The sequence below is a fragment of the Capricornis sumatraensis genome, chromosome 4, assembly GCF_032405125.1.
Source record: "Capricornis sumatraensis isolate serow.1 chromosome 4, serow.2, whole genome shotgun sequence".
NCBI lineage: Eukaryota > Metazoa > Chordata > Mammalia > Artiodactyla > Bovidae > Capricornis > Capricornis sumatraensis.
In genome coordinates, this window is record NC_091072.1 from 68,778,768 (window position 1) to 68,800,524 (window position 21,757).

General features: G+C 38.5%; 1 protein-coding gene across 2 annotated transcripts in view; it reads right to left on the reverse strand.

Annotated features, from left to right (window-relative positions):
- The window catches only part of CEP83 (centrosomal protein 83), a 137,479-nt gene that overhangs the window by 18,753 nt on the left and 96,969 nt on the right, over positions 1-21,757 (reverse strand). For both annotated transcript variants that reach the window (XM_068970943.1, XM_068970942.1), the window contains 3 exons: positions 11,816-11,891; positions 9,545-9,702; positions 6,614-6,743 (listed from right to left, as the gene is read on the reverse strand). In XM_068970943.1, coding sequence (XP_068827044.1) covers positions 6,614-6,743; positions 9,545-9,702; positions 11,816-11,891 — 364 coding nt within the window. The remainder of the gene's footprint in view (positions 1-6,613; positions 6,744-9,544; positions 9,703-11,815; positions 11,892-21,757) is intronic.

Sequence of the window (21,757 nt, forward strand, 5' to 3'; positions counted from 1 at the left end):
ACTGGGTAGAAGAGTGTCTCCATAATATGTTTACACAGAATGTGACTGTGATATAAAAGGAAACATATTTGGTCTTTTTCCTATTGCTATTCATAATCAGCCCTTTTCAATATTAGCCCTCTGAGTTAATACTAATGAGTTAACTTAGGATGAGATCCCTAGATAGTCTTAAAATAGGACTAGTTACTAGAAAAAACAAGTGGTGAGAAGGTAGGAACTTTCAGCCCTCGTCCCACCTCCCATTCTCAGCTTCTGAGAGGCGGGGTATTGAGACCAACAGCTATCAAATGGCTTAACAAGGATACCTGGAAAGCCTCCAGCACAGTGAGTACACTGATTTGCTAGAAGGGTGGCACATCCCATCCCTTCCATACCTTGCCCTACACATCTCTTCTATTTGGCTATTCCTGAGTCGTATCATAATAAACCAGTAAATATGAATAAAGTGTTTTCATAGAATCTGGGCAGGGGTTTTACAGGCACCCCGATTAACAGCTCTCGGTCAACAGTGGAGAGGACTGTGAACCCGTCATCTGGCATGCGGGCAGCCTTATGAGATGGGACCCTTCAATCTGCAGGAGCTGATGCGGTATCAGAATTTAACTGAACAGTCAGACACCCAGTTGGTATACAGAAAATTATGTAATTGGTTCTTGGTCCTGGAAAACACTCCAGAGTGTTATTTTTTAAAAAAGGGTAGAGTTAAGATGAGAATAGGCCCTGAATCCAACATTGACTTGTGTTCTTATAAAAAGGGAGAAATCTGGACACACAGACAGATGCGCAGAGAGACCACCCTGTGAAGACAGAGGCCCCATCCACCAGCAGCTGGGAGAGAGGCATGGAGCAGACCCTTACCCCAGAGCCCCTAGAGGGAGCATGGCCCTATGGACACCTTGGTTTTGGACTTCTAACTTTAGAACTATAACATTATACATTTCTGTTGCTTTAAGCCACATAATTTGTAATACCTAGTTATAACCACCTTGCTTTACGCCACATAATTTGTAGTAATTTGTTATAGCAACCCTAGGAAACTAATACAGGGATTGACTAGATTTGGGAAAAGGGAGCCCTCAGGATGAATCACAGGTTTGAAGCATAAGTGATTGGAAGAATGGTGCTCCACTGAAAGAAATCAAAGTCCAGAGGGGAAAGTGGCTGTAAGAAATGGTTTTAATTTTGATTTTAGTCTGATACAATCACACGATAATCAAATGGATGCCTTAGTGCTATAAACATTACAACACAAAAGAGAAAAGACAAATCAAAAGATATTGATGCAAGAATCAAAGCTAAAATTTTCCTTTTACCACATTCTAGCCAAATTCAGTGAACTCTCTTCAACAATCATGAGCATTTATCTTTAATATCTTTCTTTCCTGTGGCTTATATAACAACATACTAGAGCTTCTACCTCTATGATCATCTGACCATTCCTCTACTAAATCAGCTACTTTCTCAGTCAACTTAGTTCATAGTCCTTTTATTTCTCAGCCATTCCCCAAATTTGAAGGGTCTAATTATACATCTCTAATCTGAACTACTGACCTTCATGCTTTATGTTCCATTATTTCTGGTTACCTACACAATATCTTCACTTGAGAGTCCAGGACTTGTCTACATGGATGCACTGTTACCAGTTTATACTGGACATGTGTTTAGTCAAATACATCTTCTCTTTGTACTCAACTGACACATGCTCTTTATTTCATTATGACAACTCTTCTTATATCCCCTCATAACTAAAATGCTTCCTATTTTCCTTCTTATTTAGCACTGTAATAGTAATTTTTTTTCTTTTGGAATACTTTTAGGAGTCATCCTTCACCTTCATTCTATACTGCAAGCCCAAATTCCAGACCTCTTACGTCATTTTAAGATTATTGTAATAGCTTTCTAACTAGTCTGTCTTCAAGCTTTCTTCTAAGAGAGTGGTTCTCAAATTTTAGTGTCCATACAGATCACATGGAAGTGACTAATAGATTCTTTAGGTATTGGATGTTATTTTATTTCTCCAATTAGATTATATGGTCAAAAAGGACAGGAATCAACCACGGCTTCTGTTCTGCTCAGTGTATAACATAATGCCAGGCCACAAAACATATTAAATAGATATTTTACAACTTTAAGACTACGGTTCATTTCTTTTTCTAAACCATTCATAACCACTAACCAAGAATTATTTCAAAGACATATACCTTAGAATAAAAATCACAAGTTACTTCAAGTGCCTCAAAAGGAAAAGCACAAATCATTGTCCTACCAAGAGATTGCTCTTCATACTCACACTTAAAGAATATGTGAGGAAAATATAGAGAAGTCATCAGTTACAGAAGGGCATTTCAACTCAAGACACTTGGTCAAGCTTTTCCAAACAATCAACAAAATATCATTACACACTGTCGTTACATCTTTGTGTAATGTCACTTACCAGAAAGGACATAAGCTTTGTGGTTAAAGAGGTTGGAGTTGTAAATGAACACAGTCAGATGGCAGTGAGCCATCTCACCTAGCCTGTAGGAAAAAGATCAAGCTGCTACTCCCCAGTTATAAGAACCTCTCACAGGAAAGTAACTCTAAAGGATTACGATTTCTGCTCTGGAGTTAATACATATTTGACCTGTTTTAAATCTTACCACGTAAGAAAGTTGTGACTTTCGTCATCTAAAGAAATTTTAAAAGTCTACTGCAATTTTATGAATCCTCTTTATGCTATCCTATAAGCCAAAATTTTCATACAGAAACATTAATTTGAATGGGAAAAGGGTCTGAGTTAAAGAAATTAATTTTATAGTGACTGTTTTGCCACAAGAAATAAGACTCATGTGCATTATGGCTACAATGCAGAGAAGAGCAGTAGAGTATCTGGAATCAAAGAAAGGGGGAAACGAAAAGACTAACAATGCAGAAGAAACACAGAACTAAGAATAGAAAGATGTAGGTTTCAGTCATGGCATTCCTAACTAGTCACGTGATCTTGGCTACCTGCCACTTCAGCTTCCTAATCTGCAAAACTCTACCTGAATACTAAGACCTTCCAGCCCTAAAATTACACACACTTGCATACTTTTGACTATTGCCATGTCACATATATTGTCTGTTTTTTCACTTTAACTGAGGTACAGTCGTAAGCCTACAGAGTAGTGTTCCACATGATGGGACAGCTCTGGGTCATAATTATTTACTGAATTAACAACTTTTTACAACTTAAAATCATAATCCACAGATTACATTTTTTAAAGTAAAATAGGTATTTACTATATTCATACACATCATTTGGCAGTTATTTCAGTAGGAAAAACATTCATCCGAGGTCAATACTGATCAAAGGTTATTTTGCAAGTTTCTTAAAATACCACCTTCTCCCCTCTTTCAGGTTCAGTTCAGTTCAGTTGCTCAGTTGTGTCCGACTCTGCGACCCCATGAATCGCAGCATGCCAGGCCTCCCTGTCCATCACCATCTCCCGAAGTTCACTCAGACTCACAACCATCGAGTCCGTGATGCCATCCAGCCATCTCATCCTCGGTCGTCCCCTTCTCCTACTGCCCCCAATCCCTCCCAGCATCAGAGTCTTTTCCAATGAGTCAACTCTTCACATGAGGTGGCCAAAGTACTGGAGCTTCAGCTTCAGCATCATTCCCTCCAAAGAAATCCCAGGGCTGATCTCCTTCAGAATGGACTGGTTGGATCTCCTTGCAGTCCAAGGGACTCTCAAGAGTCTTCTCCAACACCACAGTTCAAAAGCATCAATTCTGCGGCGCTCAGCCTTCTTCACAGTCCAACTCTCACATCCATACATGAACACAGGAAAAACCAGAGCCTTGACTAGACAGACCTCAGTAGGCAAAGTAATGTCCCTGCTTTTGAATATGCTATCTAGGTTGGTCATAACTTTTCTTCCAAGGAGTAAGCGTCTTTTAATTTCATGGCTGCAGTCACCATCTGCAGTGATTTTGGAGCCCCCCAAAATAAAGTCTGACACTGTTTCCACTGTTTCCCCATCTATTTCCCATGAAGTGATGAGACCGGATGCCATGATCTTCGTTTTCTGAATGTTGAGCTTTAAGCCAACTTTTTCACTCTCCTCTTTCACTTTCATCAAGAGACTTTTTAGTTCCTCTTCACTTTCTGCCATAAGGGTGGTGTCATCTGCATATCTGAGGTTACTGATATTTCTCCCAGCAATCTTGATTCCAGCTTGTGTTTCTTCCAGTAAAGCATTTCTCATGTTGTACTCTGCATATAAGTTAAATAAGCAGGGTGACAATATACAGACTTGACATACACCTTTTCCTATTTGGAACCAGTCTGTTGTTCCATGTCCAGTTCTAACTGTTGCTTCCTGACCTGCATACAGATTTCTCAAGAGGCAGGTTAGGTGGTCTGGTATTCCCATCTCTTTCAGAATTTTCCACAGTTTATTGTGATCCACACAGTCAAAGGCTTTGGCATAGTCAATAAAGCAGAAATAGATGTTTTTCTGGAACTCTCTTGCTTTTTCCATGATCCAGTGGATGTTGGCAGTTTGATCTCTGGTTCCTCTGCCTTTTCTAAAACCAGCTTGAACATCAGGAAGTTCACAGTTCACGTATTGCTGAAGTCTGGCTTGGAGAATTTTGAGCATTACTTTACTAGCATGTGAGATGAGTGCAATTGTGTGGTAGTTTGAGCATTCTTTGGCGTTGCCTTTCTTTGGGATTGGAATGAAAACGGACCTTTTCCAGTCCTGTGGCCACTGCTGAGTTTTCCACATTTGTTGGCATATTGAGTGCAGCACTTTCACGGCATCATCTTTCAGGATTTGAAATAGCTCAACTGGAATTCCATCACCTCCACTAGCTTTGTTCGTAGTGATGCTTTCTAAGGCCCACTTGACTTCACATTCTAGGATGTCTGGCTCTAGATGAGTGATCATATCATCATGATTATCTGGGTCATGAAGATCTTTTTTGTACAGTTCTTCCGTGTATTCTTTCCACCTCTTCTTAATATCTTCTGCTTCTGTTAGGTCCATACCGTTTCTGTCCTTTATCAAGCCCATCTTTGCATGAAATGTTCCCTTGGTATCTGTTACCTATTATTACCTGATAATCTCTCACCACTGGATGTCACTTTTGCGCCGAAGGAAGTCAACCCAACCTAACCTCAATAATTAGAATCTGATCTCTAAGATACTTACCTCTAAAGCCTCAACATAAAAGTTTTTCTGTGAAAAATAAAATCAGCCCTTGTAATTTCTAATGATTTCCAGCTAAAACCTGGCTTCAGATGCTTTTAGGCTTCAAACAATACACGGAGGCATAAGTAGGATTTCTGAGATCATCCCAAGCCGTGAAATAGCTTCACTAAAACCCCATCAATATCCATACACTGCTCAGTACTTATATGGGCAGAAGGAAAGAGAAAGAGAAGTGATAGACTCAGGAAAAAGCAATGAAGCAACATAAGTATATTTGAGTATAAAACACTGGTATTCCTATATAATTAAGTACTGTTTCATAATCTCACTGTTATACTACTTTTAGCATACAAAAAAAAGAAATGCAATATTCATAAACCAAGAAAGTGGGGAAGTAACAATGTTTAGGCTTCTCATGTTGTCACTCCAACTATCAGGACAAATTTGGCAGTTAAGTCTAATGACATAAACAAGTCACTAGGAACTGCGTCCTTTATTTCCAAATTCAGAATATATAATATACAGTTCTCTTAAGCAAATATGAACAACTGCACTTAGCAATAAACATACAGACATTAAGACACCAGTCTGTATATGTCCTGAAGTACCTTCATCTCACTTTAGACCTTCTCACTTTCTCACACCAATGCCAGTACTAAGGGAACTTATGAAATGAAGACATAACAACTCATTTATGGGACTTTCTCTTTTTTTTAAACTACGTTCCCCTTCACCCAACATACATGTGCCAATCTTGCTAAAAATAACTGCTGAATTGCTGCCATAGTGAGCCATGGTTACTAATGGGGCTATGCTGCATTCCTTGGGTCTGCTGTTGTAAAAACCACTGACTTAGATGAATCACCTGGTTACATTACTTCCATGATGCCCTGGACTAAATTTTTAGGTTCTGGAGAAAATACGCCTGCAAAGATGAAGTTTTAAAAAGATCATGAGTGTGAGAACTATCACAGGTGTTTCAGAAGCCAGGGGAGTCCTAGTTCCTTCTGCTGGGGCAAGGAGATACTTGCTCCTATATTCCTGAGTTGGAAACAAAAAAGTATTGGAACCACAAAAACAATGTTACAAGAACTGGTTAAGTACAGCGGAAACAGACCTAATCACACTGTAAGTGAAGAATGAGTTAAATGAGCCTTGTATGGGCTGGTCTAGAAACTATCAATGAAAACTACCATCTCTGTGGAAAAACGTATGTGGGTTCTGAAAAACTGACTTGTACACATATTTTGAAATAAACCTGTTGAGTAGTTTGCATGTTCCCAATTTATCTTTGCAAAGTTGACAGCAAAATGTCATGTTTAAATATCAAACGTAACATACCACTAAAGTCTGCTTTAATTATGTATTATATTCTCCTAAAAATAGTTATGTTTTTACTCTACAGAAATAATTTAATAAGAACCACTTGCCTTTTTTTGGGCAATTGCAGCTCGCTGCAATTTCTCTTTAGCTTGATTATACTTTTCTTCTCTGTCAGTGATACGTTCATGAAGCTTATGCTTTTCTTCCAACCATTGTATTTGCTTCTCTTCCAATGCCCTGTCAGAGAATGTATGCAAAACCTATTAACCCTTAGAATTAAATAGACATTACCACAAGTATAATCAAACTCACTACCTCCTCCTTCACCACCTCCTCCCTTATCCAACATAGGCATTCTTGCATGACCACCTATTTCCTAACAGCACCATTAGTGACTGTTTCCTACGAGCCAGCCACTGTGCTTATTAAAAGAGTGCATGTACTACATCATTTAGACCTCATAAAAATCTTTTTATTTTTTAAATGAAGGATAATTGCTTTACAGAATTTTGTTGTTTTCTGTCAAACCTAAACATGACTCAGCCATAGGAATGCATATATCCCCTCCCTTTTGAACCTCCCTCCTATCTCCCTCCCCATCCCACCTCTCTAGGTTGATACAGAGCCCGTTTGAGTTTCCAGAGCCATACAGAAAATTCCTGTTGGCTAGCTATTTTACATATGGTAATGTAAGTTTCCATGTTACTCTTTCCATACATCTGACCCTCTCCTACCCTCTCTCCATGTCCATAAGTCTGTTCTCTATCTCTGTAAATAAGTTCTTCAATACCATTTTTCTAGATTCCATATATATGCACTCAGTTCAGTTGCTCAGTCGTGTCCGACTCTTTGTGACCCCACGAACTGCAGCACGACAGGCGTCCCTGTCCGTCACCAACTCCCGGAGTCCACCCAAACCCATGTCCGCTGAGTTGGTGATGCCATCCAACCATCTCATCCTCTGTCGTCCCCTTCTCCTCATGCCCTCAATCTTTCCCAGCATCAGGGTCTTTTCAAATGAGTCAGCAGTTCTCATCAGGTGGCCAAAGTATTGGAGCTTCAGCTTCAGTATCAGTCCTTCCAATGAACACCTAGGACTGATCTTTAGGATGGACTGGGTGGATCTCCTTGCAGTCCAAGGGACTCTCAAGAGTCTTCTCCAACACCACAGTTCAAAAGCATCAATTCTTCGGCACTCAGCTTTCTTTATAGTCCAACTCTCACATCCATACATGACCACTGGAAAAACCATAGCCTTGACTAGATGGACCTCTGTTGGCAAAGTAATGTCTCTGCTTTTCAATATGCTATCTAGATTGGTCATAACTTTCCTTCCAAGGAGTAAACGTCTTTTAATTTCATGGCTGCAATCACCATCTGCAGTGATTCTGAAGCCCAGAAAAATAAAGTCAGCCACTGTTTCTACTGTTTCCCCATCTATTTGTCATGAAGTGATGGGACTGGATGCCATTTATCTTAGTTTTCTGAATGTTGAGTTTTAAGCCAACTTTTTCACTCTCCTTTTTCACTTTCATCAAGAGGGCCTTTAGTTCTTCTTCACTTTGATACCACCACGCTATTAAAAACTGAGCCCAGTAAAGATGGCAATCAGCCTTGTTATCAAGTCTTAATGTGATGTTTTCTAGCTAGAGTAAATTTCATATACATGCTATTTTCTAGTAACATCATAACAACTTACATCTTTAAAGCTTTTCTGTATGCTTTATGATTTTTTTGTATCCTCACTATAGGCAGTACAAATGAGATATACAAACCCTGAGGAGTCAAGACTGCATGACTAAGGTCATACAGATTTTAAGTGTCTTTGCTGGGACCAAAATCACATCAATGGACCCCTAGTCCAGCTATTTTCTGCTATGTAATCCTATAAATGGGCTTCCCTGGTGGCTCAGTAGTAGAGAATCCGCCTGCCAATGCAGAAGAAGAGGGTTTGACTGCTGGGTTGGGAAGATCCCCTGGAGAAGGAAATGGCAACCCACGCCAGTAGCTTGCCTGGGAAATCCTGTGGAAAGGGGAGCCTGGCAGGCTATAATTCATGGGGTTGCAAAGAGTTGGACACAACTTAGCAACTAAACAACAATCCTATGAATAACATTTAGAAACCAATGATAAGTTGGTTAAATTTGCTAGCTATCCTGTTATTAGAATTCTTAAGCACATGTGAAATCAAACACTTAAAGATTTAATGGATTCCACAAACACTTAAAGGATTCCAAGATACAAATTTCTATTTTTCTTTTTGCAAAATGTAAGCAAAATAATTTGGACTCCGTGATATGTCACAACACATTATGGACAATTATCTTCCTTACTTTTCTTGAAATTCAACCACATATATGAAGCCATGGACAAGCCTTAAAAAATGAAAAACTGAAAATAAGAAAAAAAATTTTATGTGGCAAACAGCCTTCACAAGAAAAAATGTGAAAAGAATAATGTTTTATAGATTCAAAAACTTATAATGATGTTATAATAACAAAGCAAATACAAAACAGTAGTTTTCTATCATATATAAACAGAATTTTCCAGGGAAATCTTGATCACCACAATCATCTCCCTACAGTTTACTAGACTGTCTATTACTAAGAGATTCCAAGATCAAAAAATATAAACAAATAAATGAGCTTTTCAAAGAGAAAATCCAAAAGATTCTAATTCTAGGAAGTAAATTGTACACATCAAAAATTTTGTTTCTGATTTCTGGCATTCTGAAGAATTTATATACTTGAAGTACTAAGAAATATATTGATTTACTCAATGAATAAAGAAGTGTTTCTCTGAAGGTTTTCAGAATACTGTGGTCAGGCAGAATTTTAACAGGTCTTCTTTTTTTAAAAAACCAATCTCAGAGTTCTAAAAGCTCATCTCTAGAAACAGAAAATACATTTCCTAAAACCACTGTACATGTCAATGGGGTATTTTAACTAATTATCAAAATACATTCAACACTGGAATCGTCATTAAAAGAATACAGCATAAAGAAGAAACAATTTGTACATAAAAAAAGCAAACTCTACTTTTCAACTTCTAGTTGTGCTTTTTCAGCTTGGCTTCTTAAATTTCGGCATTCCTGTTTTAACCTCTCCACCATTTCCTTCAGTATTTGGTTTGAATTCAGCAACTCATTTTCTGACTGTGCCAGTGAGGTCACTTGGATCTGCAAACCACTGATTTGCTTAAAAGAGGAGAAGAGAAACATAAGCAAATGCAACAGAATATGAGAGACATAGAAGACACTAAGCATCTTCCCTCACAAATGTCCCACCCAAGTGACGTGCCCTTGGGGATACCCTGGAACAAAATAATAAAAAGCAGCAGCATTAGGATCATTTCTTAATATAACCAGAGACTATAAAGAACCTTATTCCTCAATCTGCAACTGAGTCCTCTCTCCTCTTGCCCAAATAAGCAGGCCAGAAGAGGTACTAGAAACGGGGAGAAGGGTCCTTAGAAAGACAGCAGCAATGTGAGTAAAGAGAATCCAAATATGAGTCTTCTAGCCTCCGAGGAAAGAACAGATTTTAAAAGGTGAGCTGGGAAAGCTGCTAAGAAAACCGTCTCATACTCCCACAAACCTTTTGATTAGTGCTCCATCAGGGGGTTCTGCTTTCTGAACAGTCAAAAAACATAAATACAGGAAGGCTCACTCTCACATTGTTTCTGAGTAGTTTTCAAGCATTCTATACATCAGGCGTTGGGCAGAAGAAAGATAATTTGAGAAACCTAATGAATGGTAGGGATTCCTTTGCCTCTAGAACCATTTATCAAACTGTGAAATGTCACTCAGGCTTCTCTATCCCAGTTTACCTTTATCTGGGAGTACTTCTTCTCACGAAAAGTAGTTGATTATCTAGTTACAAATTAACAGGCTAGGAGATTCACATCACTGCTCTTAAGTTCTATCCAAATAACACATTTGGGACATATTTATACCTACTTCTTGCAAAAGCCATTTTACCAATTAATAAAAACAAGTTCTCATTTTGCTTTCACTTTCTTCTACCTCTAAAAGCCATTCTCTGAGAGAAGTTAGGAGGCAGACAGTTTAAGTGATTTCAGATCAAAAGAATCCATTATAAGACTCAAGAGTCAAAAGAAACCAGATTCTTTATGCAATAAAGAAGAAATAATTCCATTACTTTCTGATGGTAGCAAAGCCACCTACAGAATTATATAGGTACAAAAAGCAATCGTCAGAAAAATAAAGTAAAAAGGTTATGTTTCAGATTTTTATTTTAGAATGAATTTCTCCAGAAGAACTATTCAGTATTTTTAACTGCAGTTGTAAATACTAAATCTGTATTATAGATGGCTCAACAAGTAACCTTCAAAAAGCTTAATACTTTTCCATATCTTCAGGATGACAGAAAGCTCAATACCAATGAAACTAGATAACTTCTGAGTATTAAACATTATGCCCTTCTACTTCAGACTCAGAAACCATAACTATATATGCAAAGCATAAATCATAAAAATGGAATTTTCACTCCTCATAATATGTTTTGCCCATATAAATCTTTCCTGAACCCAAACAACTTTAATTAAAATATGAATTTCCTTCCATAAATACGACTCTAGATTTCACAAGGACGTAATAAAAACATAGCTCATGGAATAAGAAATGCAAAGTTACAAGTCAATCACCCAAGTAACTCAAAACAGGGATGATCTTTCTAATTCATTTTTTTAATTCATAATATCAAAATATTGTCCTTTAAAATGTAATTTAAAAAAACTGATCTTGGGACTTCTCTGATGGTCCTGTGGTTAATAACATGACTGTCAATGCAGGGCACAGGGTTCAATCCCTGATCCCAGAAGATTCCACACGCCATGGGGCAACTAAGTCCACGTGCCACAAGTGCTGAGCCCACACACCACAACTACTGAAGCCCAAGCGCCCTAGGGCCCATGCTCCACAACAAGAGAGGACACAGTAATGAGAAGCCTGCACACCACAGCCAGAGAGCAGCCCCTGCTCACTGCAGCTAGAAAGACTGTGTGCAGCAATGACGACTCGGCACAGCCATAAGGAAGTAAAGAGTGATAAAGACTGATCACGGCCACAGCATAGAAATATTCTAAGAAAAACAGCAATCAGCAAAAGAAACTTAATAAGCTAGAGCTTAAAGAGGTTTAAACACTTTATCTTTACATATCAACCTCATCAATTCATTATCAATTGAAATATTTTCAGAATTCTTACATATAAAATGCCCATAGATTCAAAACACAGATTTTAAGAAGCACTTAAAAAAATAAAAGCAATTTGTTTGCTAAAATAATACCTGTTTCAGGTCAGAATTTTCTTTTTTTTCTTTTTCTGCATTTTCAATATCCACAATTTGTTGTTGAAGTTTTAACCTAAAAGTCACAACCCAACAAAAGATATTATTAAAAATCCATAGTTCATATATTTCACTGAGTTAGACAGTCATCTTATTGAGTGCTCATATTGACACATGGCATTGTCTTTATGCAAAATGGTAGATTCAAAGGCAAAGATTTTGACTTCAAGCAACCAAGTTGTGTTCATATATAAGTAAAATGTAACAAATTTCTACTTCTGCTATGAAAAAAATCTATGAACTATGGGCACAGAGAAGATGAGAAATCAATTCTATCTAGAAGGATGAGAGATTACTACATGGAGATGTAACTCTGATGGGTATGGTTCTGACAAACACAGGGAACAGCCTGAACAAAAGGCTTTGGTGGAGAAGAGCACAATGGGTTAGCAAGGCAAGAGAAAGTAGCCCAGTTCAGGAGGAGCCATCTTACAGCTAGGCAGTGTTTCACAATTTACAACATGCTTTCAGACATACTGCTTCTTCATTTTCATTCCACTAGGTTATACAGCTTCTAAATGTATCTTTAAAGCCTACCATGATGTCTAGAGTATAACAGACAACCTTTAATTAAGGTTGGTCAGTTTAGTAATTTCTCACAATAGTTCTATGGAAGTAACAAGTTATCTTTATAATTCCAAATAATACAGAAAGACAGACTGAGGCTTAGCTAAGTCAGGCCCAAATCACATGGCTACCAAGCAGTCAAATCAAGATGGGACAAAGGTCTTCTCATACCTAAATATTCCTGTGACCCACTTCATTATGCCACAATTATACTGATTTTAAATCCAGAATTTAAAAGAAAACTATCTAGTACAAGACAACATGCTATGTTCTGTAAAATATATTGAGTTTTCATCCCTGAGATGAAAGAACACTTACACAATTTGTGTCCTCTTCAAAAGGAATGATACATTCTCAGCCAAAACCTTAAAAACACAGTGCATCCCTGGTGACCAAAGGACTAACCTCATGAGAAAGACTTTACATTAATTAGCTTTGACAGGATAAGCTCTCAACCCTCCCTTTTAAAAATCCTTCAAACACTTACCTCAAATATAATTTGTTTGGCACGTACTCTTTATAGTTTAGCATTAATAGCATGCCTTTTCAACCTAATTAAAACTGCTTCTTGGGAAGACAACATTCTCAAGGGCCTGGAGTTGTGCTTTAAACACTAATAAAGATTCAGTAAGTATTTGCTGATGGACTAAATGAACCAACTCAAATCTTGGATTAAATATTTAAATGCACAAGGTGGCTGGACAATATGACATGGAAGAAACCATAAAATACACTGCTCCTGAGACAGGTGCACACAAAGCCAGAAACAACTGCTCTAAAGGAAGAGAGCCAGTCTTGCTCTGCCTGTGCTCCCTTGACAGGACCAGTCAAACTCTGATTCTGTAAGTCTAGCTTTACGTAACGCTCTCAAACCTGTGCATTTTTCCCTTAAATGTTTATGGTGTTATTAACTTGGCACTTTTAAGTTGAGTGAGTGAGTGAAGTCACTTAGTCGTGTCCAACTCTTTGTGACCCCATGGACTGTAGACTACCAGGCTCCTGCCTCCATGGGATTCTCCAGGCAAGAGTACTGGAGTGGGTTGCCATTTCCTTCTCCAGGGGATCTTCCTGACCCAGGGATCGAACCTGGGTCTCCCGCCTTCCAGGCAGACGCTTTAACCTCTGAGCCACCAGGGAAGCCCAAGTTACTGAGTTATTAAGGGTTTCTTTCTACGTAACCATGAAGATGATAATAGAGGAGAAAACACTGTGGGTCCTCTCTCAGGTCCAGAGTTAAAGTGTGGCTTCAAATATATCTTGGCTCTTGTCAAGATTTTGGATACACCTGGTAAATCAGTTAAGAAATAAGACCCAGTTATGAAAGTATTCAGTTCAGTCACTCAGTCGTGTCCGACTCTTTGTGACCCCATGAATTGCAGCACGCCAGGCCTCCCTGTCCATCACCAACTCCCGGAGTTCACCCAAACTCATGTCCATCAAGTTGGTGATGCCATCCAGCCATCTCATCCTCTGTCATCCCCTTCTCCTCCTGCCCCCAGTCCCTCGCAGCATCAGAGTCTTTTCCAATGAGTCAACTCTTTGCATGAGGTGGCCAAAGTTCTGGAGTTTCAGCTCTAGCATCCTTCCTTCCAAAGAACACCCAGAACTGATCTCCTTCAGAATGGACTAGTTGGATCTCCTTGCAGTCCAAGGGACTCTCAAGAGTCTTCTCCAACACCACACTTCAAAAGCATCAATTCTTCAGCACTCAGCCTTCTTCACAGTCCAACTCTCACATCCATACATGACCACAGGAAAAACCACAGCCTTGACTAGACAGACCTTTGTTGGCAAAGTAATGTCTCTGCTTTTCAATATGCTATCTAGGTTGGTCATAACTTTCCTTCCAAGGAGTAAGCGTCTTTTAATTTCATGGCTGCAATCACCATCTGCAGTGATTTTGGAGCCCCCAAAAATAAAGTCTGACACTGTTTCCACATCTATTTCCCATGAAGTGATGGGACCAGATGCCATGATCTTCGTTTTCTGAATGTTGAGCTTTAAGCCAACTTTCTCACTCTTCTCTTTTACTTTCATCAAGAGGCTTTTTAGCTCTTCACTTTCTGCCATAAGGGTGGTGTCATCTGCATATCTGAGGTTATTGATATTTCTCCCGGCAATCTTGATTCCAGTTTGTGCTTCTTCCAGCCCAGAGTTTCTCATGACGCTTTCTAAATAAATTATGTAGACATGAAGAGAAACAAAAGTGCCCTACATACAAAAACCAAAGCCAAAGAAACCAAAAAATGATAGAGTATCTGACAATCATTAAACATGAAAGAGGTAAGAGGTAAGACTATCACTTGGTAGACTATAAAAGATGATCTACATAATTCTCTCCAGTTCACTTTGCTGAAGCAGTGCTGGCTTAGAATTCACAACTGATTGGAGATTTTTATTTCTTTAAGGAGAAAATGAGTCCTTGATTTAAGATCATTATAGTTAGGATTCTAAGGGATATTTACATTTAACAAAAAGTAACCTTAACAGGGATAAATTCAATGGTCTTAAATTTCAGTGACAGTAAGACTTCAAGACATGAAGGTATTATTTTGAAAAAGTGCTGAAGATGATTAGAAGGTTTTGAATAGTCAAAGGGTTTCACAAGCCAAAAGAAAATAAGTTTTAAAAGTACAAACTACAGAAGAAAGTACAATTAATTTTCATAAAAGGATCACTAAAGACTACATAAGAGAAATGCAATCTGAACTGAACCTTTCAGGCAAAATAAGAGTCTGAGGAGAAGGTACAGGTGAAGAAGAAGGTAACTGCCAAAGCAAGATGCCAGAGGAAATAAAGGGCGGGATGAAAAGCACTCCTTACTTTGTATATAAAGGAAAAAAAGAATCTTAATAGAAAGGGAGGAAGGGATGGATAAAGATACAGGAATTCTCAGATAGGAGGAAGTGGAAAAAATTCATATCTAGGATCCTTTGCTCAGGTACAAGTAAGAGCACGGTGGGACAGTGGACACAGTTTCCAAGCTGAATGGCAGCAGGGGAACCAGCCTAAGAGACTGGAGGAATTTTTTTTTTAACTACAAGAACTATCAGTTTCATTATCTTCAGTGAAAATGGGGTGGAAAGAGGAAAAAAAAAAAAATAGGTGTCTGAAATGACTGGCTCTAAGAGATGACAAGTGACAGCTAAGTGAAAGGGCTAGGAATAAAGATGAAGAATGCCAGAATTAAGATAAAATAAACAAATGGCTAAGGTGTTAGAAGAGTCAAGAATATGAATAGCTTGGTCAATAACAATGATAGGAAAGGACAGAAAATAGAGAAACACTGAAACAGAAGTGAAGGTCCTCAGGGACCATTGGGGAATATTCTGTATGTCAGTAACTGGTAGAAAAAAAGACAGGCATGAGATGGATGCAAGGAACATCAAAGGAAAGGCCATTTTAACCAAAGTTAGTCGAACAACTGCAGGCGGATTCTTTACCAGCAGAGCCAGAAAGCTGAGCGCCGAAGAACTGATGCTTTTGAACTGTGGTGTTGGAGAAGACTCTTGAGAGTCCCTTGGACTGCAAGGAGATCCAAACAGTCAATCCCAAAGAAAGTCAGTCCTGAATATTCATTGGAAGGACTGATGTTGAAGTTGAAACTACCTGATGCGAAGAACTGACTCACTGGAAAAGACTCTGATGCTGGGAAAGATTGAGGGCAGGAGAAGGGGACGACAGGGGATGAGATGGTTGATGGATGGCATCATCGACTCGATGGACATGAGTTTGAGCAAGCTCTGAGAGTTGGTGATGGACAGGGAAGCCTGGTGTGCTGCAGTCCATGGGGTCACAAAGAGTCAGACACAACGGAGGAACTGAATCGAACTGACTCAAACAATGGTCTGAAAGCAAGAGTGGGATTCACAAACAGTGATTTCTCTTCTTGGTCCCTAGTTGTAGGAGACAGGATGGAGAAATAATTTCTACTTAAAAATGCTGCCAGGCAATATATCATTAGGACAAAGTTATCAGTGGGGGGGGGGGTGTTTTAAAAATGCGGAGACTATAAAAAAATTTATTGATAATGGGACAGATTTCAGAAACTACAGCAAAAATTGTAGGTAAAGGGTAAGTTGAGGAATGAGAAACTATGCGATCAAGTACTCTACATTTTGAAAGTAATTATGAAAGAAACTATCTTTGGTAAGCAGACTGGAAGACCAAAGTACAGAGTATGCAGCTACAGAAAGGTTCAGTGGGAAACATTTAGAGTAACAGTGAGATGGAGCTGTTCTAAGTTCTCTTCGAAGTTCTGTTGTGCTGACTACTGCCTATGTTTTCTATGACAGGCAGCTGATATATGTCATTTCAACATTCAATAACTATTTACTGAGTACCTACAAATGCAGAACCCAGTCCTAAGTGTTGCAGATACACTGGAGAATAACAGACAAAATCCCGTCTTTAAGGAACTTACAGTCCAACAGCACTGTCTGATAGCTTTCTTTAATGATGGAAATGTTCTATAATTTGCACATCCAATGTGATAGTTCCTAGCTGCATGTGGCTACTGTACATTTGAAATGTGGCTAGTATGGCTGAGAAACTAGACTTTAAACTCTTGGCTTCATTCGATGTCAGTCTCAATTGCCACACAGAAGTTGTGATTTCTCTATTGTCTAGGATCCTTAGAATCAGTTTTTTGAGAAAGGCAGTTTTTCCTGAAAGCCAAGGTTCTTGCCCTGAGTGATGGAAATCATCTCTGATCATTATTAGCAAAGAGAAAAGGACCTTCCTGGGAAGATATACGAGACTCTATGAATAGACAGGGAACTAGAGAGCCAGAACTGGGCTAGAGTAATTGGCCTGAATTACAAGCAAGGACATGTCACACAAACTGTCTGGTCTGTCAACAGCTGCCACGTATTTTTCCATCCCTTATTTTGCTGTTCAAATTCTGTAAAAGAACTTGTTCAACTCGCCAAGTCTAAGTCTCCTGCTCCCTACTAAGATGATATGCAATAGATAATTCATCTCAAGATACAGTATAATAAGTAGAAAGGAAGATATATTAGGAGAGAAGTTTTTTAAAATGTTTCTAAAAAACTTAAGAAAAAATTAGAAAGCCACAAACAGAAAAATACAGCTCTGGCTTTACACTGCAAAAATTTTAAATGATCAAGTTCTCTTTCTCTCAGTTAGTTAACTGATGCTATTTCTCTAAGACACCTCTTCCCACTTGTGGTAACAAATTGCACTTTACCACCTCTCCCTCTACATACTACCACCATGCCCACGCACTCAGAGACAGGCAAGAAAACTCTGGCAGAGTCAGAGTGCCCTAACCCTCTGGCCACAGTGGTGGGCCCAGGGACAGGCATATGAACCATACACAAAGTCTTTCCAGATTTTCCTAATTTGAATCATCAAGTGAGAACTCTGCCTCTGATCTCAAAAGACAGTCTCGTCCTCACAGAGAAAGCAGCAGAAGAGCAGCAGATACAGGAGTTAGGAAAGAAGAGAGGAGGCAGGTGAAAGGAGGGAAGAAGTTACTCTCAGCTGGCACATTTGAGTTCCTGGATTCAGCTGTCCGTGAGACCAGCACAATCCCTGTCCTGTCCACAATATATCTCAGCCAATAAAGTAACCCCCCCACTCAGCCACCATCTTTTGTTATGCCTGAGTTAGCTGAAGCTGGGTTACTGCCATAGCCAAAAGTTGGTTGGGTATGTGATCTTATTTAAAATTGTGTAATTTTAACATGTTTTTAATTTACAGGTAACTATAAATTTTACAAACTTGTAGGGGGATAGCCTTTTGAAATACAGAATCCTAACTAGAATAATCATTTTATTATTTAGCCCAGTGATGAAGAAACCATGTTAATGAAGACAAGAGACTGGAATGTAATTAATAGTTGAAAGCATCTGCCAAAGTGATTAATCCCACTTTGTAAATAAATGGATACTTCTGCTTTCTATGCTTTAGACTTTTCATAATCTTCAGTTCAGTTCAGTTGCTCAGTCGTGTCCGACTCTTTGAGACCCCATGAATCACAGCATGCCAGGCCTCCCTGTCCATCACCAAATCCCGGAGTTCACTCAGACTCACGTCCATCGAGTCCGTGATGGCATCCAGCCATCTCACCCTCTGTCGTCCCCTTCTCCTCCTGCCCTTATTCCCTCCCAGCACCAGAGTCTTTTCCAATGAGTCAACTCTTCGCATGAGGTGGCCAAAGTACTGGAGTTTCAGCTTTAGCATCATTCCTTCCAAAGAAATCCCAGGGCTGATCTCCTTCAGAATGGACTGGTTGGATCTCCTTGCAGTCCAAGGGACTCTCAAGAGACTTCTCCAACACCACAGTTCAAAAGTATGAATTCTTGGGTGCTCAGCCTTCTTCACCGTTCAACTCTCACATCCATACATGACCACTGGAAAAACCATAGACGGACCTTAGTCAGGAAAGTAATGTCTCTGCTTTTGAATATACTATCTAGGTTGGTCATAACTTTTCTTCCAAAGAGTAAGCGTCTTTTAATTTCATGGCTGCAATCACCATCTGCAGTGATTTTGGAGCCCCCAAAAATAAAGTCTGACACTGTTTCCACTGTTTCCCCATCTATTTCCCATGAAGTGATGGGACCAGATGCCATGATCTTCGTTTTCTGAATGTTGAGCTTTAAGCCAACTTTTTCACTCTTCTCTTTCACTTTCATCAAGAGGCTTTTTAGTTCCTCTTCACTTTCTGCCATAAGGGTGGTGTCATTTGCATATCTGAGGTTACTGATATTTCTCCCGGTAATCTTGATTCCAGCTTGTGTTTCTTCCAGTCCAGCGTTTCTCATGATGTACTCTGCATATAAGTTAAATAAGAAGGGGGACAATATATAGCCTTGACGCACTCCTTTTCCTATTTGGAACCAGTCTGTTGTTCCATGTCCAGTTCTAACTGTTGCTTCCTGACCTGCATACAGATTTCACAAGAGGCAGGTCAGGTGGTCTGGTATTCCCATCTCTTTCAGAATTTTCCACAGTTTATTGTAATCCACACAGTCAAAGGCTTTGGCATAGGCAATAAAGCAGAAATAGATGTTTTTCTGGAACTCTCTTGCTTTTTCCATGATCCAGTGGATGTTGGCAATTTGATCTCTGGTTCCTCTGCCCTTTCTAAAACCAGCTTGAACATCTGGGAGTTCATGGTTCATGTACTGTTGAAGCCTGGCTTGGAGAATTTTGAGCATTACTTTACTAGCATGTGAGATGAGTGCAATTGTGCAGTAGGTCGCACATTCTTTGGCATTGTCTTTCTTTGGGATTGGAATGAAAACTGACCTTTTCCAGTCCTGTGGCCACTGATGAGTTTTCTAAATTGGCTGGCATATTGAGTGCAGCACTTTCATAGCATCATCTTTCAGGATTTGAAATAGCTCAACTGCAATTCCATCACCTCCACTAGCTTTGTTCATAGTGATGCTTCCTAAGGCCCACTTGACTTCACATTCCAGGATGTCTGGCTCTAGGTGAGTGATCACACCATCGTGATTATCTTGGTCGTGAAGATCTTTTTTGTACAGTTCTTCTGTGTATTCTTGCCACCTCTTCTTAATATCTTCTGCTTCTGTTAGGTCCATACCATTTCTGTCCTTTATCATAATGTTAGCAAAACCTTTTTCTCCACAGGTAGTCTCTTTCTGACCTACCACAAATTCTAAGTAAGACAAGTCACGATGATGATTGTTTTATTAACTGGTCAAAATAGACCTGGTTGATTTAGCTAGACTTAATAAATCAGAAGATCAGAATTGCCACAGGAAAAACAAAATTGTTGACTAGTAAAAAATGCACAAATTTTGTGAATTAACCCTTCTGCTAATTAATACATTTTAAGTTGGTTACTAGGTCCTTATTTTAGTAAATGAGGGTCCATCAGACATTATAAATGACCTGGAGAAACTGAAGAGGAATCAAAAAATGATCAAAGTGGCTAATATAAAATCATTTATATTTTAAAAATACAGGAATGAAAGCTGCTTTATATAGCATAAAAAAATAAGGGTCAAGTTCATTATTGTCTTTATGTGATGACTGCTGCACATTTTATCACTATAGCAACAGAAGCCCTAACCAGGAGAAACAGGCTTAAATTCTAACAGAAAGGATTCTAATTGGCCAAACGGTGGGACCACAATAAGATAAAACATTAGAGTGAGGTTTCTGGGGTGAGGGTGGGCCTCTCTCTCTCCTTTCTGGAGACTGTCAAGAAGAGATTTTAAAAAGAGCCAAACTGTCCTGATTCATTAAAAAAAAAATGTACTCACCTAAAAGCAAAGAGTAGCATAAGATTGACTCTAAAAATCTATAACAGATTTATGATCCTAGAATTGTGGTAGCTAACATTTAAATTAATAGCTCATAAAACCTGAAATTTGTAAATAATACATATATCTTTGCCTGAGGTGATTCTTTCCTGGGTAATGAAAATTAAAAACTGTGTTCCAAAACATAACCTACAGCTTAATTAACATGATTTAAAAAAATAAACTCTCAACTGTACTCTATATAATTAGAAAGTCATTAAGATTTTAGAATTTTTTAAAAAGCAGATATAGGGGACTTCCAGGTAGCAAAAGATAACAGTAAATGCCTAGTTCTATGTTTTATAATATATGTATACACACACAAACACACACACACACACGCACGTCCTACAAAAAATACAGAAAACCAAGATCAAATAAAGCCACACAAAATCACATCTTTCACATAAACAGAAGACAGAAAATACCCAAACTTCAAAATACCTCTAACGAAAAAGAGGAAGTAATTCTAAATCTCCACAAGTGATCTCTTATGCTCCCCCTGCATATGTGCTCACCGCCTGTGAACAAGCTTAACTCATCCATTAAAACAAAAAGGTCTCTAGTTTGGATACAAAGCAAGACCCAGCTACTTGTGTATGCTACACATAAAAGACACATTTAAAAAGACAGACTAACAGTAAGTATACCAGGCAAATGGAAGCAATAAGAAAAAAGGAGTAATAATAATAGTGAAATTCAAGCCAAAAACAAAAGATAAAAAGAAAGTGCTTTTAAATGCTAACAGCCACAATTCATAAGTGTAACTGTTATAATTATCTATATACCAAATAATATAGCAATCACCTATGAAGCAAAAAAATTACAAGAAATGTAAGGAGTCATAGATAGAAGCACATTAAACAATAGGAGACTTTAATATATAACTCTTTGTACAAGACAAATGAACAAAAAATAAAAAGTATGGAGAAAAATAAACACCACAGTTAATAAGGTAGATTTTATGGATGTATATATCAAATTTTAAACTCTTATAATTGAGCACTTTCTT